The following is a 25,775-nucleotide window of genomic DNA, read 5'->3' as shown; positions in this document are numbered from 1 at the left end:
CAGTTTTCTGCAGCCTTCAACCAAAGCTTCTTACCTACTGCAATCCAAAACACCTACAACAGCCACCAGAGTCCAAACAACAGCCACCTCCTGTTTAATATAAATTCATCTCCTTGGAAGCGAGACTAAGGAGTGAACCTTCAGAAGTCCTCAGCACACTTACAGTAGAGTATGTTACTAAACTGAACTGCCCTGAACCAGAAAAAATGTTAAGAGTCAGTTCTAATTGGTCTGTCAGTTTGATCTTTGGGCATCACTCACCTGCACAGACATGCTTGTATAAAGCAGCTTACCCTAACAAGGCTTCTCTTTCTGTCAGTAATTCTTGTAGCGTAGCACTGAAAGCCCACTTAGAAATCCACTTGGATTTAAAAACTAATAATCTACAGACCCTGAAGCACTGACTCCTCATATTTCCTGTAAGTTGTGTTACTTGCTTTTTTGGTGGTGCTAGGCAATATCAGGTTTTTCTTAAGAATGGAGGACTTACATTTCCACCAGCTCTGCACAATACTTTCACTCACCTTATAAATCAATACCTTCAGTGCATATAAACTCACTCCAGGGCACTGCAGTCCTCTCTATCTTTAAAACACCATCTTCCACCATAATGCTTCTTCAGCTGAAAAGCCTTGCTTTAAACACAGGATTAGCAAGTCAATAGAACAAAAATTAATCTTATTTAATGCTTGAGGAGCCAACAGTTTAGTATTCTGTAAATAAGAGTAGCCTTTTTGAAAGCCATCATCCTATTAACTTTAACAAAAATCACGACATAGTAATCAGAGTGTTTAATTGTTGCAATCCTTATACATATATATATACACACACACACTGGCTGCATCACAGCCTTTGCCAGGAAACTTAAGAGGTTTCCATAAATTTTTAGCAAACTCACTGCAAAAGCATTTACTTACAAAACAAAAACAAAGAATAAAATCCACCTACACCATCCCAGTTTAAGCTAGATGAAACTGTAATACAAAAGTAAGTAGCATCTACCACTCTCTAAAGAACACTTAATATGTAGAGATTTTTCCATAAGGTTGTTCATTTCAGATTGATTCCATAGGCCACTGATGCCAACCAAAAGTTTCCAATGGATTCAGCACTACTTGGATCACATTTTTTAATTCAATAGCACAGCTTTAATTCTTTGCATCCCTGCGTAACAACTTCATCCAGAGCTACTGAAGAAACACTGACAAAGGAAGGTAACTGTTACTATACTGTACCCAAACAGGTAAATCAAGGAAGAGATGCCTACTATAGTAAAGGTTAACGAAAAAGCCTTCAGAATTGATGCCAAATATTTCATATCAAAGTTTCATTAAAGTGTACCATAGTCTCAGTGTCCAATACAGAGATAACTAAAAAAAATATTATTATTTCTGTAACTTCTGCCCTCTCAAATTTTATCCATCTGCAACACCTAAACGGAGCAATAATGAAGTGGGCCAGCTCTCAATATGATTAAGCTTTTCTATAATTTTTTAGAAAACAAAGAGCCTCATTTCAGCTTTCTACAATAACAGCATTGCAGCTCATAATTTGTAGATATTCTTTATACCTCAGCCCATAGAGGCATCCCCTCCACTCTCATCCTTGTCCCTAAATTAAAGCTTAGATTATGTACAATAATATAAAGAACTGCCTCAGAGGGGTTCTCACTTGCTGAGTGACTAAAAAAGTCTAGTTACACAGCTACAAGCCATCCCAGTTGCATACCAGATCCCATATGTCAAGGCTTTAGAACAGCAGGTTTATTTTTGTCTTTGCATATTAATCCTCCGCTCTTTCAGACTAATGGAAGAGCAGAAAACTTTCAATAGTAAAGTAACTCGCTATCCTCATTAGCAATACTGCAAATTTTCTTTAGCAAAGTTTATCTATCTGGATACATAAATGAAAAGCAAGATTTACGTTCCACTATTCCCCAACACTACATAGAAACTCATCTCCCACACAGGTCTTTCCCAAAACCATATTTACTGGGCAGGAGTTGTAGTGTGAAGATGAAAATTGCACACTTGCTATTTGGTGCCAAAACAACTAAAACTAGACAATTGAAAGCGGCAAGCTTTTTAGCCTGGACAATGCTAGATGTCAAATCCAGCCAAAACCTTAAAGACTCAGCCTCTATGCAGGCATTGTGCCAGGTGGTGCCTAGTTAAAGCCCTACCTATAAAGGTGATGACAATAAGCAAGCTAGGAATTTAAAGCTGTTGGCATCCATCCCCCTACATCACCACTGGCAACCTGACAGAAGGACAATTACATGACCTTCAAAATGAAAGCTAACCAGAAGGCTGGCAATTTTCCCCCAGTGACTTTTTTTTTTTAAATATACCTAACATTTAAAAGGTGATAATAGATGTCCTAGTCCTGTAAGCAATACCATCCACTGCAATAAGGTTGAATCAAAAGGAAAGGAGACACTGTACAATCTTCAGAAACATGAAATTTCCAGGTGGAACCCAAAAACTATGAAAGGTCTGAGTATAAAGCTTCCAAACCTAAAAATCAGTTTAAACCTTGAAAAGAACACACATCCCCACTTCTACTTACTGTTTAAAACAGTCTTCTTGGGTTGGAAGGGAGAAGATTGATTGGGTTAAAATACAACCTTTATTGCTTATAACTCTACCAAAGAGGTTCACCTTGCAGGATCCGGGGAGCACAGCAATACTATACTAAGCCATACAGAAACAATTTCCCCCTTTATTTCATTTGACAACAAATTACACCTAACATTGACCTTTAGCTTTTAGATGTATTTAATCCCAAAACTCAAAGTATACTAAAGAAAGATACCAGCTTTCTAAACTTCCTAATAATCATTTCTGGAACTAACAAAAAAATAAGAAGTCACACTTTTCCAAATAGCTCTACAATGACAAAATAAACAAAACTTGATTATTGTTTTAAATGATCAAACCAGGATTTTCTTCAGTTTGGATCAGCTAATCTGTCTTTTTGGGTTCACATTACAATTATCGCTTCCCTCTCTTACTCCCAATACCCCTGTATCATTTAGCCTACTCTTCAACAGGTTTCACATATTTCTAGATACACAGCGGATTCAAAACCATTGGAGGTCATAATAATATTCTGTCCCATCAAATTATCTTCCTCTTATGTCAAAATATGAGGGCACTGTGGGAAAAGCATGCCTAAGTTCTTGGAGCACAAAATATCTGGGGGTTTGGTTACAAGTCAAAAAAGCCCAGAACAAGCATTTCTCCTATGCTGATTGTTGCATTTAAAGTAACACCAGGAGATTAAATCTAACACTGTGGGTGAGGTGGGTTTTTTTGGTTTGGGTAGAAGGGGGTTTTTTGTTGATCTGTTTGTTTTGGGGTTTTTTTGGTTTGGGTTTTGTTTTGGTTTTTACATTTTTAATCCTTCTAGGTCCCTTTATGTTATTTCCTCTAAATGTACTAAAATTTTAAGCAATAGAGGGAATTCAAGGACAGATGATGAAAGTGATTAGAGGCTTAGAAAGATTTCAATATGAGAAGAGATTAGTAAAAAGACTGCCTTGCTTATAGATAAGATGAATGGGAGGGATCATAAAAGAGACACGGAAAATGAGAAGAGACATTCCACAGAAGTTTTTTCATCAGTAGAAAGCAAATGGATTTCTGTATTCCTTTTTAATGTAAGCCTTTTTGTGTGTGTGATCACACACACGTTAGAATCAATCCACAAACACTGGTTCTATTGCTAGTCTCACTAAGGCTGAAAGCCCAGGAAGATTGAAATTAAGATTCTTTATTTGTTACTAAATAAGCCACATTTTTTCCAGCTAAGGTTTGGAGTTTGTTTTTGTGTTTGGTTTTTTGGTTTTGTTTTTTTGGGGGTTTTTTGTTTTTTTAAATAAAGGAAGAATTCTTACTATTTCAAATATGTCTACCACTAATAAAGAGAAAGCTCTGAATAGGCTCCGATGTGCAAGAAATTACCTAATTAGGACTTCCTACATCTCTCTAAAGCATCTGGTACTTCTTAAAAGTAGGACGTATCACTGCATAGACTTCTGATGGGATGCAGTAAAGGAGCTCATATGTTCTAGTTGTACTAGGAAAGGATTTCTCTCCTACAAAGCCACACATACACATTTATAATCCTGATGACACATGGAGGATTCTTGTTCTGTAAGGAGCAAGAGATCAACAGAGAAGAGCAATGCAGAAAAAATATATACACAGGTTTCTGAGGTCTAAATAGGACAACCTGGTGAGCAGAAACAATAGCTTTAAGTAAGCCTTGAAAGGTGGCCCCAACACAATGCTCTACAAAAAAAAAGTCAACACAGCAAGGTGTAAATTAGCACAGCCAAGCCAGTCTGAGCATCAGAAATCTAACTATTGCAAATACATAGACCTCTGCATGGACTTACTGCCCAAGAAGTACAGTGTAGCCAGAATCTGAGCAGCTCTAGTCTCCCACAGTACTCACTGCAAAAACAAGTCCCTTCAGAAAGCTCCCCATGACACTCTTTAGTTATTCTGCAAGCTACATTCCAGCAAGAACAGCACTTGGTGCCTGATAGATAAAAATGCAGCCCTTGTTCCCAAATCTTGTCCTACTTCACAGCTTCAGTCCTGATTTTGAAAGATTTGGATTAGTTTTCGAAGTGTTGCAGGAATCAGCTTGTAATGATGCGAAGCACAGTGAAACTGTAGTGACTGGCATTAGCAGAGGCAGACTGAAACATTTTGCACAACTGTATTGTCCACATCGATTCCACCTGCGCCACCAGAGGTGCAGTAATGCAGATTACGAGAGTGACTAGATACTATTGACAAGGAGAGGCAGAAGTCTTCTAGAAGGGTACCCTTTTTTAAAGCTGGGGATGGACAATTTACCAGAACCGAGGTAACCACACAACTGCAAACCTATCCCCACTAAGTAATACCAAAACTGTAAGGCACTGGTATTGTTGCAAGCAATAGTAGTTTTATGCCCCGCTCTGTGCTGCCATGCACAGCATAGCTTGGCTCTCTTGTGACTCGTCCAAGAAAGAGAACAGGAACCCAACCCTTCCCTCAAAATACATTGCCTCTTTAGGTGGTAATGACTCCCCCATGTTAAGAATGGCCCAGCTGTCCTTCATTATTGTTTCTCTTTCAGGCACTGGGAACTTTGCAAAAAACATGGCATATGGTTCACTGGAAAGTTGTTAACAGAGGCCAGGACATCTTATACTTCAAATGGCCTTAAAGAAGAAGGTCTTGAATAGACCTGTTGTCATATGCAGAAGGAGTTTTTTAGCTGCAGCAGGAATTTTAAAATCCTTTTCCCCTCAGATTCTAGTTTACAAACTATAGGCTATATTCACAGCAAGATGCTCTAGCACTTCTGCAAACTGAATGTGATGATGCCTTCCTACAGTATGTTGGAATTTTTGAACTGTCTTCTTGCATGTCAATAGAGAAGGCTTCACTTTCTCACAAGAAAAATCCTTAGATGGGCTTGAAAAACACAGGCAGTAATCTACAGGGCTGCAGAAGCTCTTCAAAACACGCCCACCTAAAAACTGGACTCAATAGCCTGTGTTATACAGACTATGAGATCCAGAAACTGTTTTGACAGCTCTTTTCCTCAGGCTTTATTAGAACTATCTCACCCTACTTCTTATACCACTGTCCCTATCCTGCAGACAAAACCAACTACTAAGACTTTCTTCACACAAGCAAGTCTCCCTAGTTTGTTCAGGTTCTCTGAGTGTGCTGCCTCAGCTCTGTATTGCTGTGTTCGTGCTCTGCATTGCTCTCATCAATGAATGTTTGGAAATTACAGCTTTAACTACTGCTGTTCTGATGCTTTTTATTCAGTCTCTGAAAGAAAAGCAGTGTCCTGCTTTCTCGCGTCTTTCCTAAGTAACACCACCAGTTGCTGCTGCTCCAGTGCCTGACCACTTCCATCCCCCTGGTTAAAGCAGTAAGAGGAATGTTGAAGTTATTCAAGCAATTTACCCAGGAAACAATCCTATTTGTCTGAAAAAAGCACAAATGGATTTAATGCAAGTTCTTGCCATCATCTAGAACATACAACCTGCTGCTACCACCTCCAGCAATTATATTACAAGTTCTGTGGTATCTGACACAACTTGTAAAGCCCAACCCCTCGAGCAAAGCAATTACATACAACTCTACAAACCTGTTACAGGGTTATATTTCCAGTTCTCATGGTCGCAGGAAGGGAAGGAGAGGCTAATCCTGATTAAAAGAAACCCAAAATCCGACTGAAGCCCAAAGCTTTCATAAAATTCTCTTAAGCATTTTTTGTTGTTGTTTTTCAATGCACAAGTACAATATGCAACGCTGAAAATTAGCTGTGATACTTCATGCTTTTAAACAAATCAGCTAGACTATAGAGTGGACTTCAGATTTAACTCTTAAAAGACACCAAAAATCATCCTTGAAGATATGCAACTTTCTTCTGTGGCCACAGTAAGCTAGGTACTACATTATTCTTTCAGCAAGAACAATTAAGAGGAACTAATGAGTTCAACTTTCAAAGACTAAAAACAAAGGAAATATATAAAAATTTTAAATGAGTTATGAGTAGCATATGCACCCAGCTTATGGTATGAAGAGCATTGTAGACCCCACTAGTAAAGCTACAGTGTACAGGGTTACCATTTTTAAAACATTTCATTATGCAACAACAATCTGAAGCACAGCATCTCCCTTCCAGCACTGTCTATTAATGGGGCTGGATAGAAAATACTACTAACGTGCAGTACAAGAAAAGAAAAAAAACCCAAACAAAACAAAAAGGAAAACACCCCAAGAACCCTCACCCATCAAAAACACCAAAATCAGTCTTCTTGCACAAGAAGCTAATCCCTACACTTCAAACTGTAAAGCTCATTTACTGACAGATGCAGGATCTCAGAATAGAAAACAGAATTTCTGCTGATATCCCAAGTCAGCTAGAGCAACCTCTCTTTCCTTCATATCTTCCTGCAGCGCATGGGAAGGAAGAGCCATTTGTTTGACACCTGTTTGAGCTGAGCATTTAGGTAAGAATTTGAAATCTGTGCATTAACTAGAGAGCCAACTGCCTTCATCAGCAGGACATCCACCACAAAGGCTACTAAATACATGAAAGGATCACAAGTATTGCCTATACATGTTTATCATATATTGTATGAACAAATCATCAAAACAGTAAGATAAAGATGAACTTGCTAGGAGACCGTAAGAGAAACTACCCCAACAAAGCCAGACGCCATGGATACACAGTATATTCTTACTTTATCCCTAGCACACGCAGATAGACCTTTTCTGCAAATCTCCATCCCTGCCACAGCCGTGTTGCAGGTAACTTCAGGAAGGGAACCACAATGATTCTCTGCTGCTAGATACAATCACCTGATTCACAGTTCATTAGACACACCTTGAGAAACAAGACCAAAACCATGTATTCACCAGCGTGATCTAGACACAGAGTCACTTTATTAAATCATCAGCGCTGTTGACTTCGGTAAGTTCTCTGTTACTCTCACCTCCAGCTAGTTTCTATTGTGGATATATCTCGAACATCAGTTTCTGTTATGTCAACAACCGGGTTGATTTCATTTTCCTATATCAAAGAGTATTTAGAGTCGGAATACGAAACCACAGATAAAAAAAACTTCCCTTCGGACCGACAACCTAGCAAACGCAGAGCCCTCTTGGGAACAGGCAGCAGGTCGGTGGCTGCCCCTCACAGCTCGGCACCCAGGCCCACCGGGCAGCCCTGCCGTCCCGGCCCGTCGGCTTCCAAGGGTGGCCTCACAGCCCCCTCCGCACCCCCACACGCCTTACCCGCGTCTTGCGGCGCCGGTGCCGCTCCGGATCCGAGTACGTCCTGTCCACGGCCAGCGCCGTGTCGCTGCCCGGCATGCTGCCCCGCCGCCACTGCCGCCTCCCCTCAGCGCCGCCCGCCAAAAGCCCGCGCGCAGGCAGCCCCGCCAGCGGCCGCCCAGCCACCAGCGCAGCGGCCGCAGCACTGAGGGGCCCGCCGCGGCCGCCGCCGTGCGGGAGGGCACGCCCCGCCGGGTGTGCCCCGCGGGTGTGCCCTCCTCCGGCACCGGGCGGCCCCCCGCCCGCACCGGGTGTGCCCTCCTCCGGCACCGGGCGGCCCCCCGCCCGCTTCTCCTCGGCCGCCGCACCCGCATTAACCCCTCAGCGCGCCCGCTGCCGCCGCGCGTGGTGGCGCCTCACGGTCGGGGGTGGGGGGGGTCGGGGCTGTGGTATTTCCCTATTTCCCGCTCTCTGCGAAATAGGGAAGACGCCTGAAGGGAGGCGAGGGTGGGAGCGAGCTTCAGCCAGGGGGAGGGAGCCATAAACCGCGGGGTTTTTTGCCTTTTTTTTTTTTTTTAATTTTGAAGGCCGGCACTTGTTGGGCGGGGGGCAGCAGGAGCTGGGACAACGACGATCTTCCCAGAGGTATGGAGGGGTAACAGCCCCATTCCTCCTGCAGACAGCCACTGCTTTAGTTCAGGCTTTTCGCTAAAGCTCCAGCTCTCGGAGGACGTTACCATCGAGTGGCCATCTCCACTTCTTTTAAAAGAAAGTTAGAACCAGCAGCTATAGCAAAACCTCACAAAACCTAGCACATCCTGAAGGTTCAGAAGTACAAAGGGGAGAGACAGGAAGAAACCGTAAGTGTATTGTCATTTTGGCACAGACTCAGCTGTAAGGTTTTGGCTGTTTGCGGTAGCATAAGGCAGCCAGGACACAGGTGAGTGGGGCTGCTGGAAAATCCTCCATACCTAGAGGTTCACCACAATAAACATGTTATAAAAACTCTGTCAAACCAACCAAATAACCAAGGGTCTGCATTTTCCAAAGTGGCCAGTGGTGTACAGCAGCCAATCCAGTCCCCATTTCTGCACATCACACAGATCAGATAAATCCTTTGGCGCCCTAGCACAGGGAAGCTGCAAACCTTACTTGTGAACACCCAAAGCAAACTTGTCTTCCCGGGCATGCGTATGCCAATGTAATTAAATTCCTAAATGCTGAGCAGGGTTTCTGACTCTTTTTTCCATTTGTCTTCAGAATATCTATGCTGATGAATGCATTTAAATCAGCAACACTTATATTTTAAACTGCTGAAAAGTGCAAGTAGAATACTGTTTTTATAATCACTCGTTAAGTTGTACAGGAAATGTACTTCTTTCTCTTATGGAATAAACAGAACAGCTAAGTTACCACTTCTACCTCGTTACATAAAGTAAATCTGGAGTTCCTTCAGAATTACAGCCTTGCAACCGCAGCAGGACTTCACCTTTTAGGTACAGTTGTTAAGATGTTCATGCATGAGTCACACTGCTTTTCCCTAGCTGGAGACAGCAACAGTCTCAAGGCATGTGCATATAAAAACATAAATAAATCAACATAGCTAACTATCCTAGGGGGGGCACACAGCACATAAAAAATGTTTCCCTGCCACCATTTACATTTTTTATTGTAATCTTATGCTCTGAGACAACACTACTATCACAGGTTAATGATCTGATATAAGGGCCTCCTTGGTGAAAGACCTGAAATACCAAAGTAAAAATCCTAGACCGCAACTTCTTGACAGGAGTTTCTTCTTCAACTCTGACATCAGTTTTTACAAAGCTATCCCAAATGAATTAGTGAGTGGGTTTACTAAAGGAAGCATTATTTGCCCAACGCAGTATTCAAAGTAACCAAACTAACACAGGATAACTGCACACAGGCGATGACTTGCCATCCTTCCTATACTTCTTACACAGCTGAACAAGACAGCTGAAGTTGGAAGGCTGCTGGGAAAAAGCTTTAAAACGGGAACTGGATTTCTTCAATCCTTCAGCTCAGGCATGAAAGTTAATTCATGACTCAAAATGTACCAGAGGGTGGGGAACTCTAGAGGTAAAGGTCATCAAGAAATTAAATAGGCAAATGTTGTGGGTTTGGGGTTTTGACTGAAGTCATAATTGTGCATTTCCAAAGGGGACTGTGCAGTTTCCAGCACCTCAGATGAAACATCCCTAATTCCTCAGAAACTTTCAGGAGTTTTTTAAGCCTTGCCAGACATAGTCAATCAAAGCACAGAGGGGGTAAGTAGTTGGAAAAAGGGCACATAAAAGGCTTCAGCTGCCTGGCTTTTTAGTAAAACATGGTTTATTGTAAATCATTGTTTATTCAAAAGTTTAAGAGTTTTATTTAAATCATACAAGCAGACTAGCTGCAAAATGATGAAACTTCTCTTCAAGATGAAAAGAGGCAGGGATGTGCAATATGTATTTAGAGTTATATCGTGTGTGGTTGGGCTCAGTAGTATTAACATATGTACCAATATATTCACAAAGGAAGCACTCTCTCCTAATGTAGCTTCTAAGAAGAGAGGATAATACAGTTAGTCTGACAAGACCTTGGCGTTGCATTAGTTACACCTTCCAATTAAGCCTGTGGATCCGCTTGCTTGGGTGCTGCTCTCAGTGGTGACACACGTACTGGCAACAGCATCCTGCACCCGCAGCAAAAGTCCTGGCATGGTGGTTCCCAGAGGAGCTGTAACCACAGGGCAGCGGGCTGGACAACTAGGAGCAACTGCTGCACACAGCAGCAAGTTATGGTGAAGGAGAAATAGCTGCCTGGGTAGAGGCACTGGTCCCACAGATCAGGAGAGCCCTTCCATGCAAGCTGCATTAGGAGCTGTTGCCATCTCAGCAGTCTCTGCAGGTGCTGCACTTTGCAGATATCTCAATAAATGGTTCTTTTCATATGCTGGAGCTAAATCATCTGCATCTTAAGACTGCAAATTTAGTGTGTACCAAACTATGGTGCCATGCAATTCTCTGGCCAAAGGCTGCTCTTTTCCCCTTTAACTTTCCCCCCCTCACACATGTGCTGCTAGGTCCTTCCTGGGCTGTAGCAGGAGCAGGACTGTTATCCTATGGTGTGTTTGTGGAATACATTTCATTTTGCTTGGCTGAGCAAGGACAACTCACCCTTCTCTTGCACACACAGCTGGTTTGTACAGAGCTCCTTTCCCACTCCAAAACAGAAACATGACTCCCCAAACGTTGCAGAATACTGCACAGCACTTCTGACAGCCTCACCAGGTACTTCTCTCACTGTTATTTTCAAAAGCCCACAGAGTTTAGATAAATGCTCTTCCCACACACTGCACCTGCTCTCAGCTGAACTTTCAACCCACTAAAGCAAATCCTTCCAGATACTGGCAGGAGCATGAGGCAGTGCCACAGATAGAAGTGGTAGCCCATAGATGAATTGTCTTATCCTTTGTTCTTCTCACAAAGTATTTTTAAAAACTCATTTCTATGGTTTAAATTAATGATAAAAGCATTAAATCATCCCAGACATCCATTGTGTCAATTTTAAAGTTCACATACCTCAAAATCCCTCACTGACTGCCCAGAGTCCTTACAGGCACATCCTTCTCCAGTGCTTTCCCTCACTTCAACATACTGGCTCCTTCAACATACTTAACTCCTGTTATTTACATTTTTTTGCCTACCTTCTTAAAGTGACCTTTTAAAAAGTAATGCCAATTAGGAATGGAAGGTCTGGTTAGACTTTAAGATCACTGTACACCACTGCGTTCAGCTTTCAGAGGGGCAGACATCAATACTGGCTTTGCCTGCATTGCCCTGTGTTAGGAAAATCAAATAGGTGTCGGGGCAGCAGAGGCATTTCCCAAAGCAAGCCTGTCAGGGGGAGCCTGGGCTTTCTACAGACAACTCCTGTCTCACTCTTCCCTGCGAAAGCTGCATCTTTGCCATCCATTTCCTGCTGCACGACCCTGCACAGCAGGTCCCACCTGTAAGCCATGAATTATCTATACTCACTTACGCATAGGCCGTGGAGGGAGGGAGAAGAATTGGCAGTGGCAACAGTGGGATTACTTAGCAAAAACCCAACTCTCACACAATGTAATCCCAGAGATGAGGTTGTATACACATACTGGGAAGCATCACAAGAAAGAAAACCTGTATGGAGATGGAAGGCGTGGAAATTCTGTTGTTAGGAGGCTGGTCTGAGGTTTGGCCCCATTCTTTTTCCAGATTTATCATGAATCCGGATCTTGGCAATTTACTTTACTACTTTGGACTTCCACTAGCACATTTGTAAAAGGAGAAGCACAGCACACCTTTCTTCTGCGGAGAACCTTGAGCTCTCCACAATTAAAAATGCTATTATTAAATCTTGTGTTCTGATGTTTGGGAGAAATTAAACATACAGTGTCAAGAGTATATTGGCAAAGGTACAATCAGGAAGAAGGCGAAGGTCCTTTTTTCTACAATGGTAACATCTGTACTCTAAACAGGATACTGCTGCTTCTCATGAAAGACTTTTTGACATGCCCTCCAAATCTTTTTCCAAAAGCTTGTAGCAACCAGTCTCCAGGGAAAAGGTCTGCATGATTACAGACTGTCAGTGCCATTTCTAAGTCTGATGGCAAATGGAACAGTGCTGAGTGACATCGGTCTTGCAGTTATCCCTGAGTGCACTGTCACGGTTCTTAGTTTATCTGCCAAAGCATGAGCCTTCCAAGCTCATAGGAAAGGAGATACTTCACTTGTCTGTACCCAGAACAAACTACCAAGGGATCACACACACAGAGACATGCAGATTGCATTGCCAAGCTGTGACGTTCATTCAGAAGATACTGATAAACATTCAAACTGAAATTTTAAATTGATTCCTCTCCTCCCCTGATTCTCTCCTCATGGAGAAATGTTTTATGTGCTTTCAGGATATAAAAGCCATGGACACTCTGTGAATACCCGTTTTCAACACAGGAAAAAACTGCAAAACTAAGACTGTCATCATGTCTTATGCATTGATAGGGGGTGAAGGATAGAGAAGCAAATGAAAAATTACAGTTGAGGGTAACAGCAGTTCTCCCTCTTCCCTTCCCCTGCCTACTATCCTGTGTTTCTTGCTGTGTGATGACAGGCAATTTCAAGCCCCTTCCTTATTCTTGCTCAGCCTAGGAAATTTCTGCTACATAATTCCTCATTGCACCTGCTGAGTGACAGCATTAGTGCAAACAGTACTTACAGGACTGTGGCGATGTTTTGCATTTTAAATGCTATGAATAAAAGCCACCTTTTTAGCAGACTTGATTGCCACCTGTTCTGTATGTCCAAGAACTTGCCTGGAGCCCAGCTATTTACATTAAAGATGACCCACGTTTCAAACGCTGTGCAGAATTCTCCCTCGGGCAATGTTAACAGTTGCTGCTCATAAGCTTACAAATTTTCTTCTGCCCCATAATACGTCATTTGGGGCCCTTCTGGAAATAAGTGTATGCAGCCTGGCTGCCCCGAATCAGCCATTTCAATATTGCCATGAGGTATGCTGGACCAACAGCTGCAGCCTGTTGGCACATAAAGGTGTACCCCATTCCAAAACACAAATGTGAACTTGCATCTAAACTGTTCAGACTGCAGCCAGAAGGCAGCCAGCCTGAATCTCCTATTACTGCATATCCTGGTGGTTATATCAGTGTAACCTTTTATCCCAAATTATTCCAAATTAAAACAAAGAAGCCAAAACCTCAAACTAGACATAGCCCATAAGCACAAGAATTGGTCTCAGGATGTGTGACCTCTACCCACTGCACAGAGCCTCCCTGAAGTGGCATGTAGCCAGGTAGCTGACATCTGAGCTCCTAGATGCTCTGTAAGTCAATACACCACAGCCTTCTCCCCACTGCTTTATGGCCGTAGCTTCACAGACATCTCGGCTCAGTTTGTGGCTGATGGCTGCACACGGAGATTGTAGATCGTGCTGGATAGGAACCCGTCAATTTTATCTGTCTATGAAGTGCATTGCATGGCTGTGGCTCTGCAGAAGTTATGTCATGGTAAACACGTGACATCAATTATTTCCATATTAAGAGACAATGTCAAATGCAGGGTTAGGACTTCTTTGCCAGTCAACCAGAAAACACAGATGGGTTATGAGAGGACAGAAATATTCATGATTGCACAAGTAAGTATACACTACTTCCTGGTGAGCGTTGTTACAATGCAGCTCTTTGGGTTTCAGTGTAGTGACTCTATCTACAGACATGCAAGTTACAGGGACATGAAACTCAAGTTCCCTCATCACTATCAAAACTGACCACCTATAACTCATCTAACTGTGGTTTTGCTAATTCTAATTCAATGTAATATGAAAGCTTTCCTTTAAAACCAGGTGAACAGGGAATGTGTTAAGTCAGTTACCTGGTGGGTTAACCAGGTAATAATAAAAGCCATTAGATAAATACGGTTAAGAGCCCATTTAAGATTAGCATAATAAAACCAGAAAGCTCCTTCCAGTTTACTTTTCTGTCTGCCAGACCTAAACATATGACATTTAGCTCTGATTTGGGTGACAGGGACTCAAAAGGTCAACATCAACTAAGCAGAAAAGTCCAAATGCCACTATGTGCCACTATATTTAATTAGCATAAATTTTCCAAGTGCCTGATTTTTACAACAAATATTTTAAAGGCAGCAAAATGCAAACAAAAAAACCCCACAGAATAGCATAGATATTTGCATTACACTAAGTAAATTTGTATCAACCATCATTTATAAGTATCCAGCAACGTAATCCCTTTAATCACCTAAATATAGTAATTTATCAAGGAGTTGGTTCTGGGTTATTACTATGTATTACTATATAATGCTACAGGATAGTTTTCACTGAATAAAGCATTTGCTGTTATTTGCTTCTTGGTTGTGTTGCTAACAGGTATTACATTCATTTTATTTTCATTTTACAATGCTTTTTATGGAAAAAATCCAGGTCCCTCGATTAAAGTTTTGCCAACTGCTTCAATATGCAAGGCCTTTATTACATATTTCTGTATATTCCACAGAAATTCACTCACTACTCATGTCCCAAATATAGGAGCAGAGCTTCGTAACTGCCTGCATGTAAGTATTCATTCTTCAAAATATCAAACTGCAGCACCTGTATGCATACATTCCTGCATCAGAACTATACAATTACTAATACTGGAATCATGATTTAGATTGGAATTTAGGTTTAGTGAGTTTAGATATGTGACTAGTTGCCCATGGAGGCAAGAGATAAGATATAACATGATTCCTATTTTTAACTATCCTGGTGTTGTCAGATGCTTCATTATAGTCTGTGAGAGAACACAGATTCTAAGCAGAAAAAATAAATCTAATTGTTTAACATATACTCATACTCATCCTTTTAGGACTTTTAAAATCATAATTTCATAAACTATTATTTGTTAAAAAAATTTGGGGACAATTTTTGAAAGATTCAAGTGTTCTGCTTTGTTCTTGTACAACTAGTGTAATGTATGAGATATCTTACAGTACAGTTTTCTTATCCCCTGGGACCTGAGTTTTAGCAGGAACATATAAGCAGCAGCCTATTTTGCAATGTTTTGGAAACTGTAGCAACACAAAGTTGAGTTCTAGCATTTTGTTTCCCCCTGAACTTCCATTAATGGAAAATGTTACAGCATGCAATCACTAGAAAATGGATCAGGGGAGATAAAACATCTGCCATTAAAAATTCCTATTCTGTTATACAGGAATATAATTTTCTGGAACAAAATTAATACCTTTTCTCCCAGAATAATTGTAACTGAGCTTTTCTTACTAAAGTTATATCCATGAAGGGTAGGATTTCTTTATCTTCTTAAGCAATACAGCTATGTTGCTAAAGCATTTATGTGTAAACCAATCTTAAGGCAACAGAAGCATAGAGAACCTCAGTGTCCACAGACACCTGACAGGAGAGCCGAAGACACCCTGCAGCAGCCAGACAGTTCTGTGGCTGAAAGAAAATGAAACCTCTCTGCCCTTCCAGTGCCCCCTCTGTACTCTGTCCTACCCATCACCAGTTAGCCTCACGTGCCACTGAAATATGAAGCTGTCCCTCTTCCTGCCTAAAACTCACCAGTTTTGGCAGCAGAGTTTGGGTTGGTCTGATCTGGGAGGTTGACAAGTAATTGCCTCTGCTCGAGCTACAAGCAACTCCCCACTTCTTTTATGTAACCACCTCAGGCCAGCAATTTTACAGATGTCAGACAGATTTTTCAAGCCCAATATAAAGGCATGACATTACCAACAAAAATCTCACAGGCACACACTTACAAACCAAAACAGAGAAAAAACCTGTAATAATTATAGGCTTGCTAGTGAAACTGTTCTTTTACAATGTTCCCTTACATTTATTTATGTTTGTGTGTGTATCTTACATACACAGCCTTATAAACAATTTTATTTAAAGTATTATAAGGGGAGAAATTGAATGTTCCAGCTTTCCTATTCTACTAATAAAGATTAATTATTACACATAGGTTTTGAAATGGTTGTAATTATGAGTCTCAGTAGAAAGCATTGAAGGAATATATAAACTCTCAAAGCAACATAAAAACTCTAATAGCAACATGGCATATCATAAGCGATTATAGTTCTGGGGCTCAGGACAAAGTAACACAGCTGAGGAGAAGCTGTGTTACACAAATCAAGAAAAACCTTCAGAAACAAGTGGTATTGCAAAAACATAGGACATGAAAGGAAGGTGCCTGCCTTGAAACTCACTCTGACACCAATTCTAATGATTTTCAGTATCTCAAATGCACTGGTCTGGTACAATTACAAAATAATGGAGCTATTCTCCATTAACACTCACCAAAACTGAAAAGCAGGCTCAGGCGGGATGTTATTGCTCTCTATAACTACCTGAAAGGAGATTGTAATGAGGTGAAGGTAGCTCTCTTCTCCCAGATCACAAGCAATAGGACAAGAACAGCCTCAAGTTGCACCAGCAGAGATTAGATGGGATATTAATAAAAATTTCTTCACTAAAAGGGTGGGCAAGCATTGGAACAGGCTGCCCAGGGAAGTGGTTGAGTCACCTTCCCTGGAGGCATTTAAAAGACGTGTAGAAGTAGCACTTTGGGACATGGTTTAGTGGTGGACTTGGCAGTGCTAGGTTAACGGTTGGACTTGATGATCTTAGAAGTCTTTTCCAACCTAAATGATTCTATTTCTTTCAATGAAAGGTTGTCCTTTTTCTAAAAGATACATTTTCTTTTAAGACAACATATCGCAAACCTTTCACTGTCTGAAAAATTAACAGGAAAAACATTCTATTTTCACTTTCATTTTTCATTTCACTTATTTTTCATTTCTGCCACAAGTTTTCAAGAAAATAACTTACCATTTTCCAACAGCTCTGTTTTGCACGCTGAAATTCTAGGCATGGTTTGAGGATTTGCCTAAACTGAAAGGCACAGTTCTGCCTTGGCTGGTAAGCCAAACTGCTCTGGTCACATACCTGTAGCTCTGCTGTAACTGCACAGAGAGTAATAGCAAGCAGCTGCCAAAGGGCACTATTTATATGTGCCCGTTGTGCAGATGAAGAACAATTCCAGCTACAGGTGGGGCCTCCCCGACAGCACAGCCACCAGGTGACATCAGCATCCTTGAAACTACTGGCATGGGAAGATACCAGAGGCCATAAAGAGACACGGCCAGTTACCGGTATCAGCCTGGAAGCAAGCCATGTGAGCTGCTCACAGGTAAGTAACAAAGGCAGAAGAGTATTTATACAATGCATGTAAACTGCAACAAAAAACACTGACTGCTTGGATGTCACTGCTTCCTATGTAAAACTGATGGCTGATAGCCTGTAATGCTACATCTATATATGCATTATCAGGGCAGAGAGATGTACCTTTACTGCCTGTGTTTGGTCTAGTATCTTATCCTTGAGGCTGGGTTGTAATATGGATGCAGAAGTTATGAGCTGCTCAGAGACTTGATCCAGGTGAAAACTACCTCTGTCAAAACAAAATACATTATTAGATTGCAAAAATACACAGGTATGAGTTTTATTAGCTCCCACATCCGACTGGCTGCACAGCTCCTCAAGCCTCGGTGTTGACTCTGGAAAATGGTCAGGGAATCATGCCTCAGGACAGAAGGCAGAACCTAGCAGAAGTCAGAAGTAAGGACTAAAGTTGATCGTGTGACCACATTCTTAGTTGCCAAGGGTTTAATGGTGTCATAGCTTGTTGGGTAAGTTTGTATTCAAAGGCTTTTAACATCAATATGCTGTGGATTTTTATAAAGGCTCATTATCCTTGTAAAAGATATGGAATGAGGATGCAGTCAAATATTAAGGAATCTAACATTTATGGAAATTTGTAAAAGTATGGACACCCCAAAATGAACTATTAAGCCTTTAAAATGAACCATTTTCTCATTTTCTAACAGATCTTCAATAATAGTATGATTCAGTCAGGCCTTGGAAAAATAACATACAGCATCTTCCAAGCAAAAACCCAGCAGGAAGCTTCAGAGTGAATCTCGTGCTAAAGCTGAAATCAGCAGTTATATCTGAGTGTCATAATACCAGCTGCTGAAATTATGATGAGGGAAAGATGAAACTAACAGCACTGCCTGAAGGACCAAGGATAATGCAAATGTGGCATTAGAACATCTGTGGAGATAAAGCATCTGAGGTACACAAACAATTATCTGGTTTGCTAGAAAAGTGAAAAAAAAATCATTCTGTATAACTAAAATAAGTGACCCAGCAGGAATATGCTCTTGTCTTCTCTAAGAATGTGTCATCCCCAGGGGATGCTTCACTAAATCTGTATAAACTTTCCCCTGCCTACTGATAATGAAATTTCCTTTAGTTATCGGGATTTTATCTGGTCAGCCCCCAAAACCATAACGTATTTATTTTTCTAAGGCATCCAATAGTAAGAAGGGCACATCTGTACACAACTCAGCTTCACTGATGCAGAAAAGAAGTAGATAAACTCAACTAAATCAGCAGGGAAGTTTTGCATTCCTCTGTAGTGAATGGACACAGGCAGCAGAATAAACATGTAAAAGTTAAACAAAGTCCCTAAGCATTTAAACAGCTTAAAGTGAATCCTCTTCTTCAGATGAAAATAGAAACAAACAGATGTAGTAACTGCTCTCAGCAAGACACCTTCATCCCGTATATCAAAATCATACAGCAATTTTGAATGAGAAGAGATGAACAGCTCCCAGTCGGCAGGTTCTCCCCCCACAGGGTGTGTTTTCTATCTGTGGACAGTTCTTTACCTCCTCTTCGCATGCACAGAGCTAAACTCCCTGCAACTTGTTTGCATTGCAACAAACCTCTTTTTGATTCGATTCCCCTAGAAGTTCTTGACACAACCCTCTTGTTTCCTTTTGTAATTTCTAGATTTATGCACATAAAAACATGCATCATCAAACACAGGCGCAGGAGCATTTCCCCCTCCCCTACTTTTCCAGTATTCCTCAGCAGCTGTGAATGACTGTTCCAGCAAATGAATCCCTACTATTTTCAACATGTCTTCATAACGCCCTGTAATCTCAGAAATAAGAAAAACACTAGACAGAAAATTTTGAATATAAACTGCTCAAGCTACCTTCTCTTTGTTCATTAGGTGTTCTACAGACATGCATATGTATAAATACACATTATTAATTAAAGCCTCCCCAGTGCTTACAGCGTTTTATAGGCAGAGGGAGCAGTTTCCATGTGGCACTGCATGGCGTGTAGGGGGAACACCCACACCGTACCTTCTTGACTTCAGTCTGCCAAAAGCCTGAGCAGTTGTCAGCTGGGCACTGTGTTGGATGGACAGTAAATAGCAATACAGGGCAGTAGGAAGAGAGTTAACAGTTTCTTTTAGAAAGGATGTGACAGACCTGGTACATTTTTACCCCAAGAAGAAGTAAGTGGACTTGTCCTGCATGTTACAGGTTGATTGGGGGAGGGGGGCGGTTCTGAGCTGATTTTTAGTAATTCTTGCAACAGATTTTTAAGATGGCGTGAAATTGCAACGAACCTTTTGACTTCTGTGAAACATTACCAAAAATCTAAGGGCACTCCCAAATCACTTCTGTTACTGCCAATGGGGTTTAGTTCAATTAATTGTGGACAGCCATTAAAGCAGGAAAAAAATCAGTCCTGTAACTGGAATGAGCAAGTTATCACATTCTGCAGAACCATTCAAATACGGGCACAGCATCAGTGTCTGTAGTTTACTACAGCACTGCTGCAGATGCACAATAAAATCTTGGTTTCAGCAACTAGTAAATTTGAAATACTTTTCACCACAAATTCTGTGGCATTTGGATATCTTTGAGTGTTGGATATGGAGCCCTCAGTCAGACTTAATTGTGTGTCTAGCTATTGTAAGCTAGAATTTATATACATAAGTACACATATTTGTAGATACATATATATACACACATAAGAAAGCATGCAATATCATCATTTCTTGAATCAAAATCATGAGAAGCTGTATGAAAACTTGCAGTTTTAATACCGAGCACCTGCAGTGTTTCCATATTAATAGGTGGGCTGCAAGCTAGCAGGAGCACTTCCACCAGGACTGTGTCTCAGGAAGAGGGAAGAAATATATAATTTGTTCTAGCTGCCTTTTCCTAATTCCATTTACTAGGATTTAACTGAATGAGGGAAGAATAGCTATCTAAAAAGCCATATACGTGATGAGAGTTTGTTCCCATAAGAAATTTCAGAAATATGCCTCCAGGTATCTGTATGTATGTCACCTTCCTGATTAAAATCTAATGATAGTAATTAAACTGATTTTGATCATCAAGGATTTTATCAGCATATAGTGCTGCTGCTTAGACAAATGGGGATTCCTACACATGAAATATCACCATTTAGTTAGACCTTGTAGATCATACTGTCAGTACCAGTCAGCATCAGTCTCTGGAGCAGCTGTGGCAGAATTTACCACGTAGCTGAGATCTGCTGCAATGGATACTCAGGACTAATTCTTTGGACCTTAAATTCCATGTAGTTTTGCAAAGACACTGATGTATTTATGCAAGTGCTTTGAAGAATATGCTGATCCTGTCAGATCACATGGCATCTGAGAGAGAATGTGGAAACTATTTTCAAGATTTTAGAAATATGCACGTACAAGTTATTGACTTATGTATGGCCAACAGCTTTTCTGTGAGGTTATTTCAAAGGCACACTGATATTTTACCGAATTATCCATCACTTCAGGGCTATAGTTACAAGCATCTTTTATTAAAACTTAAATTTCCCTGGATAATCTACTTGGTCTTTTCACTTAATTTCTAATGTTTTTCCTTAAAAGAGTTCTGGAGACTATCAAGCTGAGGTGCTAACAAAACAAAAAAACAACCCCAATTTAACTTTCAGATATGGCCACAGCACTAGCATTGCTAAACAGGGAGTCTGAAAGGCCTCCTGCTGCACCCTTTTATTAATATTCAACCTTGATCTTTCTGCATCCTTTGATTTTGTGGTTTGCTTGAAAGACTTGATACATACAGGAATCTTTCAAGTATCATTCTGAACAGTATTTTTTATTTTATTTATGTATATATACAAAATTGTTTATAGCAGTTGTGCTTTAGTGTAACACAAACAAATATATCTGATACAGTTAAGCAAATCAGAGATGACACTGTTCCCAGAACAGTTCTTGAGCTCTGCCTGTGTTGAGCTCCATCCCATAGTCAGGGGTATCATCATGCAGTTTGGCGCTGTCAGCACAGGATGAATTTCACCCCTCAGACACTTTCCGACTAATCTCATTTCTGTCAGCCTCCCTGGAAGATGGAAGACAGTGTATGGATGCCTTATATGAATTTGAAATAAGCCATAAAGAAGACAGATATTAATTGGGTCTCTTCTGCTGCTGAAGGCTGATGCCTTAGCTGTGTACTGAGGGAAATTCTTGTCAGCACAGATGGTTAGTTTCAATCAGGCCATGCCAATTAAATGTTATAATAACAACAGAGATGGGGTTATTTTGTGGCAGCAGCCAGATTTCAGGCGAAGTTAAAAGCACGTGGGTACTGAGAAAGTTAAATCTGATACTAAACATGGCAACAAAACTCAGCAATCTGCTGTGCAGGTGATACTGCAAGGCACAGGAAAGCTTGCCTGAAACAGTCTACTGCATCTGCTGGCATGCTGTAATGCAGAGGTACCATGTTTTAAATTTCCTCTGAGGTGAGAAAACTCAGTGTAAACACTCTGCCTGTATTTGTCAACATTTATCTCTCAATGTATATTGATCACTGGAAGCCTAAAAATAAAATAAAGCCAGTGTGCAGTACACACAGTTTAGCTGCAGCTCTGGGGAAAAAAAAAAAAAAAAAAGGACAGCAAGCACTGTCTTTCAGTCCAACATCGCTTCATTTGCCATTGAGTTACATGTCTGATCCTTCTCTCCAAATAGAGCAGAGGAGAAGGGGGCTGGGGTGGCAGATGTCACCTTCCATGTTCTCAAGGAGTTGACATGCAGATGTGTGTCCTGCTCTGTTCACTTGTGGGGTGGATGAAACCTCTGCCAGGAGGTATTGTTGTCTCCGATGAGGTGATATGGTAAATTCTTAAGCTGGGTTTGTTTGTTTGTTTTTTCTGTTAAAATCTGCCAGTGGCCTTATTTACTAATGCCGGTTACCCTGGATAAATGCCCATCAAGGACTGTTTTGCACTAATTCATCTAGAAGGGAAAAAGAGGTGCACCGTCATAGCTCCATCTTTCTGTTGCCATGTTTCTCAAATATTTTCACATTATGCTGCTTGTACAGGACCCCAGGGACAGCCATGTGAAGTTACTGGGGCATATACAAGTTTGTAACCCTCCTCAAGGTGCTTTTTTACAAATTGGGCACAGGGATGGGGGCAGTGGAACAGGCTCAGCGGCTAAGATTTACTAGAAGGCCTTTACACAAGAAGCAGAGACAAATCCTGTGTAAGAAGCTAACAGACAAAATAGGACAGCATGTGGTACTCAACATCTGCCGTTGTGCAGGATGGAACAAGCACAGAAGAAGATACCCAAAACATTTTTGACAAAACTTCCCTGCTTCATGGGCAGTATCCGAAAACAGCTGCTACCTTTGCCTTCATCTATGCTTCCCAAGAATGAAAACAAAACACATAGCAACAGGAAAGGAAATCTGCAGTAACCTTTCAAATCCCCAAGAGCAGGAGCATGCATGAATGCTGTGTTATTCCTTAAAATTTTTATGTAACTTGAAATGTCTGTGTAGCCTGCGATGGGTCATGTACCTCAAAAAAAAAATCTCAAATCCCTTTAAAGCTGAAGACATTAATAAACCTGTGAACCAGAAAACCATTTCTATTGATTTTTGTTTCCCTTGTCTGCTGCTGCTGGAAACATGCTTCTCATTCAAGAAACTTACTTTTAACCCATGTGTTCCACCATCGTCTGGACATATGGGGAGGAGGAAGCAATAGGACATGGAATAACGCACAGGAGGGAAGCAGCAGTATGGGAAGTACAAGAGAGAAGACAGGGAAAACTCAAGCAACGGATGTATGATTACATTTTTGCAGAGCAACAAGCATGTTGGCTTTTTAATACACCGTCATCCTTGCTTCAAGTTCCCTGGTGAAAACACTACCTGCTGAGAGGAGCCAGTGAGACATGGCAGCACCACCCGGCACACACGGCATGGGAACATGCAGCAATGTGAAGCATGACTTCTCACTGACCTGCTAAGTCCCCAGCTGCACAAGTCCCACAGCAGCCAACAGAGGGCTAGGGCAGGTTACAGGGTCTGTTAGCCATGTACCACCATACTTGGAGGAGGTGTCAGGTGGGGAGATGGGAGCTAGATGGCTGGGTCAGAGGCTAGTTAGCTCTGCCACTGTAAGAGGCCCAGAGGTCTACACCATCCCCCTGTCAGATGTAACATCATCCCCTGATGCTTCCCTTTGGTAACCTGGTGCAGGGCAAGAGACAGACATTCATCATGGAGCAAGCTGCGGGCAATACCTCTAGGTGTGCTTTTCCCCAGCCCTGTGCCCACCAAAGACCATCTCTCTGAGGGCTGCTGCAAGACAGAACAATGATGAGCTGGAAAATGGCAGCACAACACATAAGTCTGTGATTCACTGACAGATGTTTTGTTTTCCCCTGTGAACCCTGTAGCTTATGTGTAGGGTCTGCCCATGTCATAAAACTGAGAAGGTGCAAAGTATTTTAGAACGTTACTGCCGGTCTATAAACCCCTTATCTATGTTGCCTAGCACGATTATCAAGGGTCGGGTGGCCCCCAGGTTCCTCAGTACTTAAACAACCTGTGTAATCAAGTCAAGATTTTAAATTCTTTTGTGATCTTTTTAAAATATCACATAAAAACCCCCACAAATACACAACACGGACTTGAAGCATGCACATACATGCAAAAGAGTCAGCTTCAACTTCTATGTAACCCAGTAATTCCTTGCCTAGCATTTACACAAGGACAGTAAAACCATTATTTCTAAGCCTCTCCCTTTTTTATGATCATTATGCAACAAGGTAATTAAGGTCAGCTGAGGTCATTATTCCTTAAGTTCCCAGCCCTGACAACAGAAACATGTGTCTGATCTTTGGTTCACAGAAAGGTTTTTAAACTGTTCCCACCCACCACCACTCTTAGAAAATTCCTCTTATGTGTGTTGGCTGCTCATTTTTCTTAACCTTTGGAGGCTGTAATGTTGCTCCTCCACAAGGCTGAACTCTTAAGACTGCCTATAAAGCAGGCATGTGGTCCAAGATAGTTATTGATCCTAATTTGAACTAAATACAAGACCTACACACACCAGTTGCAAGCTTAGTCTTAGCTATATTTTACTTGACAGCTGAATTCTGCTACCATAGAAGTTTTCTTAAAGGCCTGGACTATTTGAAGCTGCAGAGCAAAAAGTATTAAAAAAAAAAAAAGAGGGATAAAATATGTTAAGGAGAACAACATGCTAACCTTCTAGGACAACAAGTCTAGTCAGGTACAGTGAATCACAGAAAGAGAAATCACAGCCATGCTTGAAATTGCCATCACAGACTTTCCTTTACAAGCACCTGGTAGCAATATCAACAGATGTGGATCTTGGGTTTGGACTACCAGGATGACAAATGCCAGTGAATCAGTGCAGCAAAGTAGGTCATGGAGTCACCACTTCATCTGTTGCTCCCACAGTCACAACAGACTTGCTTTCTTTTGCTTTGATTTCACATGTTACTGTGCATGTTTGGCACTTGCAACTATTTCATTGTTTCAAACAGCTCTCTGACATTTTACATGGAGTTTATTTCTCCAGCTTGTTCATTTTAGTCAGTGGATTCAGGTGCACATTAAGAGGTCCCTGATTTTACACTGATCAGAAGACTCTTAATTAAAATGCCAGTTAGAATGGTAGCACAATTACAGCAATAATTTTCTCTGAGCAATGGGCATTCATAGCTGAAGGTAATGATTAAATTTCTGCAAAAATGTTCTTTATTTTGAACTATTATCACTCCCCCAAAAAATAATATTCTGGACAAATATTTATTCTCGTGGCAATTAAAATTTTGAGTGGATGTGTCACCTCCCCATTGTGTGGAATTTAATAAAAATGCCATCACAGATAGTGGGCCATAAATAGAACTTAAGATTTTTCTGTTCAGTTAGCATTGCCTCATCTAATCCAAACTATTTGTGTCAAAGTGAGATCTTACTTAATTTTCAGTAGGCATTTAAATAACTTACCAAGTAATAATGCGGCAGAAGAAATACTGATATAGACTGTAAATTAAGAACTGTTCATTACTTTGTACCTGTGCGGTTGTTTGCAATACTTCTGTAATCCTAGTTTATCTTCAACCACTGCAGTGATAAATACAGTGCATCACAGTGCAATGACCAACTGAACTAGCAACTTAGGACACTTCGGCTGTGTTTCTGCTCA

The 25,775-nt window shown here is 41.1% G+C and overlaps 1 protein-coding gene across 7 annotated transcripts in view; it reads right to left on the bottom strand.

Annotated features, from left to right (window-relative positions):
- TMCC3 (transmembrane and coiled-coil domain family 3) overlaps positions 1–25,775 on the bottom strand; it is a 147,828-nt gene that overhangs the window by 45,672 nt on the left and 76,381 nt on the right. The window contains exon 1 of one of the 7 annotated variants that reach the window (XM_056340413.1): positions 7,821–8,109. The exons of the other annotated variants lie outside the window; for them this stretch is intronic. Within the exon in view, the coding sequence (XP_056196388.1) occupies positions 7,821–7,898 (78 nt within the window). The 5' untranslated portion in view covers positions 7,899–8,109. Of the gene's footprint in view, positions 1–7,820; positions 8,110–25,775 lie in introns of those variants that run through there. 7 annotated transcript variants of the gene reach the window in all.

This window comes from Falco biarmicus, chromosome 5 (assembly GCF_023638135.1).
Source record: "Falco biarmicus isolate bFalBia1 chromosome 5, bFalBia1.pri, whole genome shotgun sequence".
NCBI lineage: Eukaryota > Metazoa > Chordata > Aves > Falconiformes > Falconidae > Falco > Falco biarmicus.
Note: the sequence above shows the minus strand (reverse complement) of the source record. Positions and strands in the feature narration are given on the sequence as shown.